The 15,638-nt window shown below is 35.2% G+C and overlaps 2 protein-coding genes across 6 annotated transcripts; both read left to right on the top strand.

Moving 5' to 3' along the window:
- The first annotated feature begins 1,614 nt into the window (after nt 1–1,614).
- LOC110420926 (short-chain dehydrogenase reductase 2a-like) lies at nt 1,615–5,292 on the top strand. 5 transcript variants are annotated; one of them, XM_021434341.2, is made up of 4 exons: nt 1,619–1,911; nt 2,720–2,939; nt 3,744–3,845; nt 4,198–5,286. In XM_021434341.2, exons 3-4 carry the CDS (start codon nt 3,766–3,768, stop codon nt 5,024–5,026), a joined length of 909 nt encoding a protein of 302 aa, XP_021290016.1. In that variant the 5' UTR covers nt 1,619–1,911; nt 2,720–2,939; nt 3,744–3,765; the 3' UTR covers nt 5,027–5,286. The 5 variants fall into 5 exon arrangements, with proteins under 5 accessions (XP_021290018.1, XP_021290017.1, XP_021290016.1 ...); XM_021434337.2 differs by having other exon boundaries at nt 2,180–2,939; XM_021434338.2 differs by having other exon boundaries at nt 1,619–2,372.
- Nucleotides 5,293–9,726: 4,434 nt separating this feature from the next.
- LOC110420475 (short-chain dehydrogenase reductase 2a-like) lies at nt 9,727–11,307 on the top strand. The gene is made up of 2 exons (XM_021433797.2): nt 9,727–9,899; nt 10,422–11,307. Exons 1-2 carry the CDS (start codon nt 9,817–9,819, stop codon nt 11,257–11,259), a joined length of 921 nt encoding a protein of 306 aa, XP_021289472.1. The 5' UTR covers nt 9,727–9,816; the 3' UTR covers nt 11,260–11,307.
- Nucleotides 11,308–15,638: the final 4,331 nt, after the last annotated feature.

Below are 15,638 nucleotides of genomic sequence, written 5' to 3'. Positions count from 1 at the left end.
AGAAGCATAGATGGTTGTTCTCTGTTCAAGAATTCTTGTTTAGGCAATTCATATTATGCATACATAGTGTTTTGATTTAAGATTTCAATTCTTCCATGTTTCAGCAGTAGCATATTGTTTTATGGAGTTAAGGTTCAAAATATGAAAGAAATAAGTGTTTTCACAACTCTACCACCCAATCAATTTCGTTCCACTTAATCCCTATTTCATGGCCACTTATCTTTCCGGTTAAGTAATGGGAAACTTTTTTCAATTTTCATTTCATATGAGAAAAGCTATTTTTTTTTTAACAATGTCTTTGTCATTTGATCCAATAGCCTTCCGTTAGATAAAAACAGATTTAATAAATACTGATAGCCATCGGATGGAGTATTAAAACAAAAAAATCTATTAGATAATAAACTATTGGTTCTAAGTCATCTCTGGCGAGGAATCAAATTGGGGCTCTTGGCTTGGACTCAGCCTTTTACACTAACAAAGATGGGCCTTGCTCCAAACCCCTGGTTCAGCTGGGAGAAACCATGTCGGCAGATTCTATCCTGCTGGCCAACAAAGCATAGCAACAGGAAAGAGGAGAAAGAAGAATATCCCTTTGCATCCAACCTTTTCGATTTGCTCCTCTTCCTTTTCCTTGAATAATTATCTTTATCAGAGTGGGTGAGTGAGGACAATGTCGGCATTAAATTTCACAAATGTTGCATTGGAAATGGCCGTTTGTCTGAAAATGAAAATGATGTGATGGATTGAGCACCATCAAACTCAAGAGTCAGTGCCAAAAGGGCGAAAAGCTATCCATCAAGAGATAAAACAAGTAATTAAAACAACACTTGGCTTAGTTAAGATTAAGATCAAGATCATTTCAATTTCTTATGCAAAAGGATTTGTAAATTATTCTGCTGTGCCATATTTTTATAACTTTAATTGTGTTCAATCATACAAAACTTTGAAAAGAAAAATGAGAAAAGACAGAGGCCCAATGGGAAGCCTTTAGCACCAATAGAAAACGAAGTGTCAACATGGCATTGACATGTCCACTAATGATCCGTACTACTGTAATGATGCATATGTACATTATAATGAAGATTAGTTATTGGTAATCTTTTTCACTAGACTGATGATTAAGTAACAGATATATGATAAATGAAATGAGAGTTCGAATATTATATATACTGAACATTCTTCTTATAAATATCAAATTAGACATTTTGAAGTAGAGAAACTACATAAGATATGATCCTTTTCTTGAATTATAGTCTTTAGTTTTCTTATAAAGCAAGTAGTTCACAACAAAACGACAGGTGAATCAGAGAGGAACAATGGTAGTTCCTTTCTTCCTTAGTTTTGGCTGCATATACATACACAATTTCTCCTGTTATTTACTACTAGTATTTGGTTTTGGTATGAGAAGAGAGTAGGTAGTGTAACTTATATCAAAAACCTTGATTCAACTCAAATGAATCTCTACCAACTCCCGGTATTTGAGTTAAATCTATGAGAAGATTATATGATGGATGCAGCCAACTGTGCGACCACCCTTGTCTTTGGTTTTTCAGTATATTTATTGCAACCTGCAATTAGAAAATAAAGGAGTCCTTCCCTCATTTAAATTCTCTGTCGAGAACATGATTGAGTGGACCATTCCTATCTCGAAAGGATCAGTGTTTTCCTCCAGGAAATCTTGTGGAACTCATAAGGATAGGGTGGCACAGGTCTTACCCTTGGCATTTTGGAACAATGTTGTACACAAACACGCTCATTGGCTGCTCATAATTAGTAAACAGTAATTAATCATACAGATTCCATGTTCTTTTTACTGAATTTTGATGCTTAGGTTGGAGGGCAGAGGCTCCCATCTATCTGCAGAAAGAAAATGCACAACTAGCAATATCTAGACGCCAGGCATTCATCTTGGTAAGTTCTTAATCCAGTAGTCTGCTTGCTTAGCTCCTTCCTATCCCACCTGATACAGGCATAAGGACTTCACATGGCCAAATTGCCTTCCACATCTTCAGGCTAAGATAAAAATTGCAATTTTATATAATTTGCTGCTTTGTTGAAACTTTATCTGGTCCCTGCCATATTTCAAGATTCCATTCTGCTCAGTGTTTCAAACTCTGTTTTTTTTTTTTTTTTGCTCTTCCCATTTTCTTTTAGGATAAACATGAACTGTTGGATGCAGGGGTATGCCATTAGCTAATATCAAATTTGGTTTGGACCAATGGTCTCTTTGATGCCTCTAACCGATGGCTTCCACTATTGATAAAATAATCATCAAAATCAGTCCTGATAACAAGCTTAAAATGAAAATTGATGTCAGTAAGCAGTCTCGGGAACTAATAATGCAGCTTCTTAGTACCTCCAACACAAGACAGGTAACTGGATTAACCTGTTCTGTTTTGATTTATTTGAGCCTACAATGTTGTTAAACTATTCAGAAAACCCAATGATTCTTCTCTGTAATATGAAATGAAAAACTAAAGAAAGAATAGCTTAGACCCCAACATTTCAGGTCTTCTATTGTTATTTCTTTGACCAACTTGATATGCAGGTTCCTTGTTTATTCACCAAAATCTTTCTCATTCGATATGGTACGAGAACACATATATTCCTTCTCAAGCTAGCCAGTCTGGCTTACCGTCTCCAGAAGATGGGCAGATATATTGTTTACCTAACCAATGACCTGTCTGATTTAAGTGCATAAAAAAAATGTTTTCTGCAGGCCAATGGAGTCCAAACAAAGAGGAGAAGATTGGCCAGTTGAACCTGAAACACCCCAGATTTGGTCATAAACTTGAGGCCTCTTCTTTTGTTGTGGCAGCCACTTCAAAAAATAATAAAAAACAAGTCCAAGCTGGATCGATGTATCAGTAGCTAGCTAACATTGCATTGTCCTGTTGATGCAAAATTTTTATAATGGGTAGAAGTAAAATAAATTGCAGGTTTGTTTTTTTGCCATTTCTGCTTACCAGTTCAATAACCAAGAAATAATCAACTGCAGCTTGTTAATGCCCCTTTGCCTAGGCTGAGACTTGCTCCTTTTTAATTACTAGTGCTACTATTTTACATATTTGGGGGTTTGACTTAGATTCAAACGCATTCACCAAATAAAAAGCAGCAGCCATGTTCAACTTGGTTTTAATTTTTGTTAGTAAACTTTTGGTCCTTGATGATCATATGGGTTGAAATGTAGAGGTTTGACCATATGGCTAGCCATGGTCCCAAACTAGGGAAAGGTTGGAAAAGCTTTCTTTTTCCTTTTGGCGAAACTGTGTGTGGAAAACAGGCATTTAAGGGTAGTGATTAGGCAAAGTAATGGTAACTGAAGATTCTTAATTCATTTCTTTTCAGCAAGCAAAACAAACAAAAGAAATTTTGATAACTGAAGGTGGAGTAGTATGCTTTTGAGAAGGTTTTCCGGGAGTGGTTGATGAGTAAAATGATGGGTGAAAGGAGGACAGATGGGAGGCATGCGGTATACCATTATACTAACTGATTACCTATTACATTGAAGAAATTTTGTCCTGGACAGGCAAATAAGGTTTAGGAAGTTGCCTTGAAAAGTCTCCTAATAGAGAACAGCTCATCCATGAAATTCCACCACTAACCCTTTCATTCCTCTGCCTATAAATCTCTTCATTTTCTCCTTCCAAACAAGAAACAACAATTTATTCTATTCTCTCTCTCTCTCTCTCTCTCTCTCACTCACTCTCTCACACACAGACAGTTTGTTCTCTGCATTTCAGTTCTTGCTTCAGAGTATAAACCATGCCTGCTCAAGTGATGCCCGAGAAAACCATTCAAAGCCTCCATGGCTTGGGAACAGAAAACAATTCTCATCCTAAAAGGTATAGGCGGCTCTTCACATTTCCACATTTTCCTGCTGCACCTGCACTACTTCTCTTTTATTATCAACACTAGGCACTGAATCCGCAGAAAAGGCTGCAAACAAGGAAAACGTATATCATGCGCTTGGCTGTAATAGACAAAATCATAATGCATTCACTTTCATCTATTCCTGCTCAACCTTTCTTGGGAAGAGAATTCAGGGACAGCGAGTTAGCTAACATGCACATATACCAAAACCTTAAATCATCTGTTTATCCCATTTTTATCAGTTACACATCACATGCATTTCTTGTAATATTGGAATACACAAGAGAAATCGATCGACTGAACTTTTGTGTTGTAATTATACAGGTTGGAGGGGAAAATTGCAATTGTGACAGGAGGAGCTAGAGGGATTGGAGAGGCAACAGTGAGGCTTTTTGCTAGACATGGTGCCAAAGTAGTCATTGCAGATTTGGAGGACACGCTTGGAGCAGCGCTTGCTAATTCCTTATCTCCTTCAGTCACTTTTGTTCATTGCGATGTTAGCCGGGAAGAAGACATTGAAAACTTAATAAATTCAACGATTTCCCGCTATGGGCGGCTCGATATCCTGTTTAACAATGCTGGGGTACTTGGGAATCAGAAAAAGCACAAGAGCATTGTCGATTTTGACATCGATGAGTTCGATAACGTCATGCGAGTGAATGTGAGAGGAATGGCACTGGGAATCAAGCATGCGGCACGTGCAATGATTCCCAGGGGTGGTGGGTGCATCATTTCCACAGCTAGTGTGGCCGGAGTCATGGGAGGCCTTGGTCCACATGCTTACACTGCTTCCAAGCACGCCATTGTTGGGTTGACAAAGAACACAGCTTGTGAATTAGGCCGGTATGGGATTAGAGTCAACTGCATTTCTCCATTCGGTGTGGCTACATCCATGCTTGTTAATGCATGGAGAAGCCACGATGATGATGAAGAAGAAGATTCCATCAACTTTGGGATTCCCTGCCAGCAAGAAACGGAGAAGATGGAGGAGTTTGTGAGAGGGCTTGCCAATTTGAAAGGTCCAACTCTGAGGGCTAAAGATATAGCTGAGGCTGCTCTCTATCTTGCTAGTGATGAATCCAAATACGTCAGCGGCCATAATCTTGTTGTGGATGGTGGAGTTACCACCTCAAGGAACTGTGTTGGCTTGTAACAATCTTTTTTTTTTCCCTTTTAGATTCCCCTCAAGTGTAAATTTTCAGTTCTATCAGTTAAAGTCAGCATAGCATTGGCATGATTGCAAGATTTTCCACTTTTCCATGTGTTTTAGGTGTTGAGACAGAGATGCGGTCGCAATCAGGGGAAAGAAGCATAGTTTCAATTGGCAAAATGATTTTTCTTCAAGATTCAAAGTTCAAACTCACAAAGACTCCTACAATTCTAATGTATAGTTTGTTTTCAAGAATAAGATAGGAAAGGTGAATAATCAATAAAGTATGTTAAGTTAGTATCCATCACGAAACCAATTCTATGTCAAGCCTACACCTACATGCATGCTCGGTCAAAAGAGATTGCTTGTGACCTGTCCTTTCTTTTCCTTGTGCGTTTGGTATTGAACCTTGTTGTTATTAATTTAAAGAAAAAGTTTTCAAAATTCCCTGTTCAAAACTGGTCCTTATAATTTTCAATATATAAATAGTTAAAGGGAGCTAGTAGGGCTGTAATTATTCGGAAAATTCCTCCATTGCTATTGTGTTTACATTTTCCGATGGAAACAGGAGATTCATCATCTATATATAGTTGACTTATTCCTTTTAACCCTTCAAACTTATATTTATTCTCTTGGGGGCTATGCTGAGGCTTTGTGTAAGGTAATGTGAAGAAAAGAATGAAAGACATGGTAAACATGAGCCGAGCCAGGCATGCACATGGTCTGATAGGTCTTGGAAAGTCAAGCCAAAGGGGGACTGCATGCAGCCTCTGCAACAGCGATTTATGGGGCGGCCAATTAGAATGGAAAAAGGTGAATTCGATGTGAGGGAGACCCTGATGATGTTTCCATATTTGGGCCAGAGGGGGGAGACCATTAGTTTTCCCACTTGTTTTCCGTCCACTTTATGCATATGTGCATGCCTTCCTCTTCTTCGTATGGTCTTAAACACCATTTGACTAGAGAATGGAGAAGTGATTGCAGCTGAAAGGGACACTGCCCGATGCCTCAGTGTCCTATATATAGTTAGAGAGTTTGGAATTATTATTTTTTTAATATATAAATTCTAGTTCAATGATCCTTTATACCTAGAAAAACAAATTTATAAAGTTAATTATCGTTAATATTCCTCTGTTTAATTAACCTGCTTGTAAAAGATTTTATCAATAGATTCATACCCTTGGATCAGCCTCCAACCTGTTGCGAATTGAGTCCTCTAAATATTAATGTTTCAACTAGAAAAAAGAAAAACCCTTTTCTTTGTAGCTGGCCTGCAGCGTAGAGAATCTAGCTATCTCAGCTAGGCTTTGAAGCTGCCAAAGGTCAAAGTTGAACCATTCCCCCAACCCCAAGCATGAGCTGTAAGATCTCTTTCCTTAATTCAAAAAAGAAAAGCTTAATATTAATAGATTTAGGAGATACTAACAGCTTGTAAAACTATACTCAGATGGGTCAAGGGATACTAGCTTTTGTTTTCTTCTCTTTTTCTTCCTTTCTCTTTCCTCGAAGGGGAATATATAGCCAATGGGTACCACTTCGCACCAATAACAATATGATTAAATGAAAGGGAATTAATAAATCCTAGACAAATCTTCATACTTCTCATGCAGGCTAGGTTGATTAATGATAATATTACATTGTTTTCGTATGTCTAATGGCGGTGTTTGTTAGCATAAATTGCATCTCGATATTGTTTAATCATTTAAATTTTGTCAGGAATTTTTTAATAATTTTCTAAAGATAGGCAAAATAAACAAGTACTTGACAATGTGTTGTCACTAAAGCGACATAAGAGATTTCTAGGATTAAGAGCTTTTAATTTGCAAGGCACAAGCACATAAGCATGGAGAGGGAGACATTTATTTTCTATAAATGGAGAATATGTAAGAAGGGCACGGGCATCTTGATAGGACTCAGAGAGCAGATCATCCCTGGAATGGTATATCAGTGATAATACTGATGATTGTTTCTTCGACCTAATAATCATCGGACAATATCTTGGGCACTGGAGCAGCATGGCACCGTAAGCACATATTTTCTTATGGAAGACAGTCTGGCTCGAGCATAGACACAATCTCCACGAATATTTGGGCAGCTACATTTTTTAATTTATACACGTACACGGAGAGTTGAGGAGGACGTACATGTGATGACTTTCAGTGCTTCGGCATGTGGATGTAAACTCTGAATAATTAAAGAAGGTGGTACCTAGAACGTGCTTCACGCCAAGAGAACTGAAGATTTATGGTTATTTTCATTAGAGGGTTTCAAAGCTTTTGTTTTTTTCTGTAATTTTTAAACAAATGTTCTGAGAAGATGATGTCGGAACCATGGAACTCTTTTCGTGTTTGGTTTTTGTTTTGAATTGCTCGTAACGGTGAGATTCATGTGAATGGTATATAATTTTCACGTGATAGCTCAGGATATTTATGAAATTCATGTAATATAAAATTCCACCTTTTTTTTAAATGGGTCCCATACATAAGGCATTTTTGACAATAATTTTTTTTATAATTTTAACTGTTTTTAGTTAAAAAAAATTAAAATTTAAATAAAATTACCCTTAATAAAAACGATCCATTTATTGACTTCGCGCCTTAACTCGAAATCTATTAACGGATCAAGTATGTTTAGGTCGCATCTCAGATTGACTCATATTCTTTTAACTTTTCTTATCAGACTATTCATTTTTAGAGTATTCTTTACCATAAAGAAAAACGTTTAAGTATTTTTAGCATTTTGAAATATTTTTTGATACACGAAGAAAACTTTTGAATGGTTTGAGCATTTTTAAACATTTTGGAGTGATTTTCGATATATGAAGAAAAACTTTTGAACATTTTGAGTATTCTTTGTCCAGTAGGCATATTTGTTAATTATGTTATTAAATGGAATATGGTGTATCGTTTGAAGTTGTCGATCTTTTTAAATGAAATTAAGTAGTTTTGGTGGTTTTTGAGCATTGCATGACTAGTTTCTAGGTATTGTATGACTGATTTTAAATATTACGTGATTGACTTTGAACATTGTGTGACTAATTTTTAGGTATTGTGTGATTGATTTTGGGCATTGCATGACTGATTGATATGACATTACGTGACTAGTTAGTAAGGCATTGTGTGACTTAGGCATTGCTTAAAAATTAGTCACGTAATACTTAAAAATAAATCACGTAACGCCTATAACTAATTATGTAATGCCTAAAAATTAGTCTTGCAATACTTAAAAGCTAGTCTAATCAATTTCAATTCCTCAAGTTTGGGTTCTATGAATAAACCAATAAATTCAAAAACCTAAAACATATTTTTTTTTGCTAAGCTATGAAATTGTATATTTCATAAAAAAATAGGCTACAAAACTCCATAACCCTCCAAAGTAAGACAAAATATAACCTTATCAGGAGAGCCTTGCTCATTCCCATTATGCAAAACCAAAATATATTCTCTTTACAGAATATTCCTTAAACAATTTCAACTCAAAATCTCATAAAAAATCAAAATTCTCAATAAACATGCTTAACAATCATCCTAATCCTAGACACAGTAAAATCGTGAATCACCATAAAATCCATCAAACATGCTTTAATTGTTTCTTCTCCCTGAGCCTATCATCTTAACCAATCTGATACAACTCATCAACATAAGCATCTCCATCGTAGCACACGTTTCGAAGTAAGTCATCATCAGACAGCATCCAATTACCACATTCATCATGTTGCTTGCAATCACCATAGAATAGCAAAATCGTTATTTATTACCCTTGAGAATCCAAGATCCAACATCTAAAAAAATAAAATAAAATAAGAAAGCGCTTGATGTCATCTTTGCTCTTTGAATGATGAGATAGATAATATTTGAACAGAGAGAGAAATCATGATTTAATTTTGAAATTTTTGTCCGAATGACGAGATAGAGAAAACTGAAATTATTTAATTTATCTAAAATTATTTAAAGGGTATTATTGTCAAGTTAGGTCAAAAATTAGATAAAAATAGTTAAAATTATAAAAAAAATATTTTTTAATTGAGCTTATAAAGAAGGTTATCTTTCACAATTTCTTCATAAACAATTGTAAGAAGCTTTTCAAAAAAAAAACAATTGTAAGAAATTGCAACAGATTTATGTATAAATATATAGTGAACCTTATTTAATTGTTGATTAGATACGTAATTGTTAAAATTTAATTTTTCATATTTAATTAAAGGAAAATAAGACTAACATATACAAAAAAAGCCAGGTTAGCGGACAGAATCCTGGTCTAATTTACAACTGATAATGATCAGCTGCTTTCATTATATATTTTGGTTTGTTTTTTTTATCCATTGTAGATATCTCATCTACAAATTTGGACCATTCTCTGTCTGCGCCTGCATTGATAATTTGTGGAGATTCGATCAAATCTCCTTAGCTTATTAATCATTGGTGATAATTAATGAATAAAATAAATGGATACTTCATCAGTGTTATGTCTTGTCGGATTTTCCTTGTTGGCGAAAGCTTAGATGGGTGTGGAGACCTGAGAACATGCAAGCTGGTACTAGATTTAATGGTGAGACCGACAGATGAGGATCCTTTACCTATTTACCAGGTTTAAGCCAAGTTACCTGGAAAGGTCTCTCTCCAATAGCGAACAGCTCACGTATGCACGAAACCCCACCAATTAAGATCCCTCCCTCCCCTAATTTGCCTATAAATCTTTTCATTTACCCATTCTCTGCCTGCAAGCCTCTTCAGCAGCAGCTGGACATTCTCTGCTTCTCTCTCCCTTCCTTACTCCCTGCCCTGCTTCCAATCATGCCGGCTCAATTGATGCCTGAGAAAACGCTTCAAGGCCTCCATGTCTTGGCTAGGGACAACAATCCTCCCTCCTCTAAAAGGTGTTCATAATTAACTGCTTCAAATTTGTTCGCATTTCCTTGTTAGCTGTTGCTTCTGTTCTTGTTTTGTTATATATGAAACGCTAGGCACTGGCTACTTAATCAGACAAATATGCTTGAAACTGGAATCCTAAGAACTCATAATCAACAGTACGTATTATCGAAAGCTTGTTCGTTTTCCTAGGATTCACTCACAGCCCTGGCTATAGAGATGCAGTTCCAACCTTTCCGGTTGAAACTTTGGTGAGAAGATCAGCTTTCGGTGGCAGCTAATAAAATATTCAGCATCAGGCCTTTTTTTAAATGTAGTTACAGTCTCAATAGTGAGCCACATGCTACAATATAAAAAGTCAGATTAGTGTCTATATCTTGGATGTTCAAACCTATGCAAAGACCCTAGCCGGTTTTATTGCAAATATTAGTGTATACTTTTCTATTCTACTGTTTGTTTTATTTAATTTACTTCCCGGAAACACTGCCAAAGCATGGCACTCATCTCAATCTGTTCTTATAATTGTATAGGCTGGAGGGAAAAATTGCAATTGTCACAGGCGGGGCCAGAGGAATTGGGGAGGCAACAGTCAGGCTTTTCGCTAGACATGGTGCAAAGGTAGTCATTGCAGATGTTGAGGACAAGGCTGGAACTGCGCTTGCTGACTCCTTAGCTCCTTGTGTTACTTTTGTTTATTGTGATGTTAGCTTGGAAGGAGACATCGAAAACTTAATTGACTCGATTATTTTACGTTATGGACGGATTGATATTCTTTTTAACAATGCCGGGGTGCTCGGAGATCAGAAAAAGCACAAGAGCATTGTTGATTTCGACATCGATGAGTTTGATAGTGTTATGCGGGTGAACGTGAGAGGGGTGGCGCTAGGAATGAAGCATGCGGCGAGAGTGATGATTCCCAGAGGAGGTGGGTGCATTATTTCAACGGCTAGCGTAGCCGGAGTCATGGGAGGGCTCGGTCCGCATGCGTACACAGCTTCGAAGCACGCCATTGTCGGGCTCACAAAGAACACAGCTTGTGAGCTAGGCCGGTATGGGATCAGAGTTAATTGCATTTCTCCATTTGGGGTGGCTACGTCCATGCTTGTTAATGCATGGAGGAGCAGTGCTGCCAGTGATGAAGAAGAGGAGGGGGAATGCATGAATTGGGGGAGTCCATTTGAGCAGGAAGTGGAGAAGATGGAGGAGTTTGTGAGAGAGCTCGCCAGTCTGAAAGGTCCAACTCTGAGGGCAAAAGACATAGCAGAGGCTGCTCTATACCTTGCTAGTGATGAATCCAAGTATGTGAGTGGTCATAACCTTGTTGTGGATGGAGGAGTTACCACATCAAGAAATTGCGTTGGCCTGTAATAACAATAGATTCACCATCCTATTGTATTGCTTTCAGTTTTCAACTCATTTGCGGCTTAGCATGTTCATATCAATGGCCTATCTGTTCTTGACATTTTTCAAGCAATCAAAATCAATTGGCGTGAAAAGAAATTACACTAGATAACCATTAACTTTTAATGATTAAGTGATCCAAATATCAATTTTTAAAACTATCAATAATCAAAACTTGACTTTTTTTAAAAAAAAATTAAATGGTCAAAATAAAAATTCTTAAAAAATTAAATAATTTATTCAATCTTTTGAAGATGACGTAAATGAAAAGTGAATACTAAAAAAGAATCGTCACAAAAGGGAAAATCCCTATTTAAAGTTTGAACTTTGAACAAGCAAAGCCAAAGAAAATCTGATTACAACCTAACCTCTGCACGAAATCGAAAGTCCATCTTCTGGTACATATACAAGTCAAAAGAGGTTGCTTATGTATTATACATGATTGATTAATATAGTTTTAAGGATAGCGACCTTTCCAATTTCGAATGGGGCCTTTTTGGTTATGCGTTTGGAACAAGTCAACCATAATTTCTTATTGTTCTTCATGGAATGCAAGGAAGAATATTAATCTATATATATAACAATCATCCCCATGACTATTTTAATCTTAAAAGAAATAAATTTTACAAAATTATTACTCTGTCTTTCTAAAAAATTAATTAGATACGATATGTAATATTTATGTTTATAAGTATTTTAGAATCTTTTACTTGTTCAATGTAGGATTAATATATTATATTTATTTTTTTTTAACGTGTTTGATAGTAACATAAATTTTTTAAGTGAGATAAAAAAGAAAAGAAAAGAAAAGAAAAGAAGAATAAGGCAGCTAGAAGTATACTAGCTTACTGTCTTATTCCTTATTCCAAATGAGGAGGAGCATTGGAGTGATAAAAAGGAGATTGGTGTTGGATAGCTGTCCTAGTCTTGAATTCCTGGTGGAGAACTGCAATTGAAATATGGGATCGAAGGGCTGTAGATCTGACCAATGTTTGTCTACAAATACAAAGTCAAACCAAGGACACATTGGAAAAGGTTAAAGTCTAAAGAGGGAGTCGTGCAAGACAGGAAAACTCAAGGCAAAGAGGCTTGCGGTTCTTTTAACTTGACAATTAATAAAAGATTCGTTTGTCAACCGAAAGCAACCCAATTTCCATAGATGGTAGATTCTTAATTGAGTTGAACATTACTATATTAATTCTTCTCCCACAAACCGCTGCTACAAAACTGCTTTACACCCCATTGGACATGGTTATTCATATTTGAAGTGACACAGATCTTTGGGGTCCTTCTGTTTTTATGTGGAAAATACGTGAATGGTCCATGTATGAATTCTTTGCATTTTCTTAGATTAGACTCTGTATGTAAACAAATTGCTCTTCGAAATAGGTCAGCTGATAGGGAAAAAGAATAAAAAGAAATCCTCAACGAATTATTATTATAAAGCATTAATCTTACATTGAACAAGATTATCATGAATTTGTGACTCAAGCTTTGGTAGCTGATTCAAGTCCACACGAGAGATACGTGCAACGTATTATATTAATTTATTTGCTAATTGTATCTCAAGAAATCCTTTTTCAATTAATAAGTTGGCTCACGTGCAATCCCATTGCATAGAATTTAGATTTATGAATGAAGACAGTGTCTTTACAGCTAATAATTATAACTGTCAGTAAAGGGGTAATCACGTTTGTTGAAAATAAACGGTCATGTCTGTTGAAAAATCAATGTTTATGATTGTTGAATGTAGGTAATTGTGTCTGTTTAGAATAGACAAAATTATGTTAGTTGGAAATAGTTACCTATATTTATAAATACTTGTCTTTAGTTCAAAAGAACATGTGTAAACAATAGACAACAATTTCTCATTCTTTTCTTAATATGCTTCATATCCTTTGCGCATCATTTTACTATATAACAATGAATGCTCAGTAGATTAATTTTGTTAATGCAAAATGTAAGATTTGGTTGTGATAAGTGAAGCAATTTTAGCAAGAGCGTACAGTCGAATGTATAATGAAAAATTTAAACGTATTAGATTGAGACATTGCTATATCCAACAATTAATTTTTGATTAAGTGATTACTATAACTTTTGTAAGATCTAGTGAAAGCTTAAGACTTTTCATTAAATAATGGATTAGTTATCAAAGATCTTGTAAATAAGACCTTAAAGGGGATGAGGTGCAAACTCATCAATTAAAAGTCACTCATGATGGAATCGTAACTTAATGTCTTGTATAACGTTAAGTCTTGAGTTCAATGAGACAAAATATATAATTTGTATGTGGTTGCTAATACTATGATATGATATATATATATATATATATATAATATTGCATCCCAAGTAAAGTGTTAACATAAATTTGTTAGAATGCTTTAGTTATGGAGATATTCTTTATGGATCTATCTAGGTGAGTATGAAGTGTGGCTGCTTCTAGGAGTTTAAGAGCTTGGTTCTAATAGCACTCATGAAAGAGATGTTGGCACGTAACTATAAAAGTATCATCGGACATTGTGCATTCATTAATACTGAAATCATAAACCAAATGGAATAACTAGTTCAAAGTATAATCTATCATGCAATTTTGATTAACTTTAACACGTTTTCACTAAGTTAAGGTTCAAAGAGAAAATATTTTTATTTATTTTAATCGATTTTCAAGATTATTGAGAATGTGGATTATTTTAAAAATGATTGGAGACTATTGGATATTTCAATAATAATAAATGTGAGACACAATCTCATATTGAAAAAAATAAAAGAAAGAAAAAGTTCTTTAAATAAAAAGGAGAATGAATTCATAGTAATTGGATTAACGTGGTTCAAAGTGCAAAACGGATTGAGATTTTCAAGCTTAATAATGTTATAATTGACACTTGGTGTACTGAGACACTAATTAAATATAGGCAATAATTATGATTGCAATTAAATATAATGAATAATTATGATTGCTAGAAATAAATGTCCAATAATTATATTGTAATTAAATTGAACGAATAATTATGATTGTTAGAATTTAGAAATAAATAGTCATGTATGTGATAACCAAAAGATATGACTGTTGGATGCTTGTGATATATCCTTATGTCCATTGGGAAACACCTAGTCTTGTAACTCTCTTCTTTAAACAAACAGATTGCATCTGTGTTCAAACAACCTGCTCAATGCTTGAGAAAACGCTTCAAGGCCTCTATGTCTAGGCTAGGGACAACAATCCTCCATCTTTTAAAAGTTGTTCATAATTAACTACTTCAAATTTTTTCGCATTTCCTTGTTAGTTAATGCTTATGTTCTTGTTTTGTTATATATGAAACGCTAGGCGCTGGCTACTTGATTAGACAAATATGCTTGAAACTCGAATCCTGAGAAACAAATAATCAACAGTATGTATTATCAAAAGCATGTTTGTTTTCTTAGGATTCACTCACAGCTCTGGCTGTAGTGATGTAGTTCCAACCTTTTCGGTTGAACCTTTGGCGAGAAGATTAGCTTTCAATGCAACTAATAAAATATTCAACATCATGCTTTTTTTTTATGTATTTACAGTCTCAATTGTGAGCCACATGCTACAATATAAAAGGTTAGATTAACGTCTATATCTTGGATGTTGAAACCTATGCAAAGACCTTAGTTGGTTGTATTGCAAATATTAGTATATACTTTTTAATTCTATTGTTTGTTTTATGTAATTTACTTCTCGGAAACACTGCCAAAGCATGGCACTCATCTAAATCTGTTCATATAATTGTATAGGCTAGAGGGAAAAATTGCAATTGTTGTTGTTTCTTTTTTTAAAAGTAGGATCAACACAACATATTAAAGATCAAGTGTGAAGAACAGAGCAAGAGAATGTAATTTTTCATAACAATAGGCTTCTTCTTTTGATATGCATTGACTTAGAACATGTACATACCAAAAACTTAACAAACAAGCTTTGAACAATAGTTAGACACAATATTAAATGCTAATCATCACATAAGTCATTCACTAGATACATAGCTATCATAATTTGACTAAAGGCTAGTTGTCCTAATACAAAATAATCACATATAGTCCTAAGGTTAATAGCATAAACTGATGTGGTTTTCAATGCAAGTCCTATTTCAACAATTGTCACAAGCGGGGCCAGAGGAATTGGGGAGGCAACAGTCAGGCTTTTCTCTAACATGGTGCAAAGGTAGTCATTGCAAATGTTGAGGACAAGGCTGGAACTGCGCTTGTTGACTCTTTAGCTTCTTAGGTTACTTTTGTTCATTGTGATGTTAGCTTGGAAGGAGACATTGAAAACTTAATTGACTCAACGATTTCACGTTATGGGTAGATTGATATTCTTTTTAACA

The sequence above is a fragment of the Theobroma umbraticum genome, unplaced genomic scaffold (genome assembly GCF_002168275.2).
Source record: "Theobroma umbraticum cultivar Fairchild unplaced genomic scaffold, ASM216827v3 scaffold_86.0, whole genome shotgun sequence".
In the NCBI taxonomy this organism is placed as follows: domain Eukaryota; kingdom Viridiplantae; phylum Streptophyta; class Magnoliopsida; order Malvales; family Malvaceae; genus Theobroma; species Theobroma umbraticum.
The sequence above is the reverse complement of the archived record's forward strand: the minus strand, read 5'-3'. Positions and strand labels throughout refer to the sequence as shown.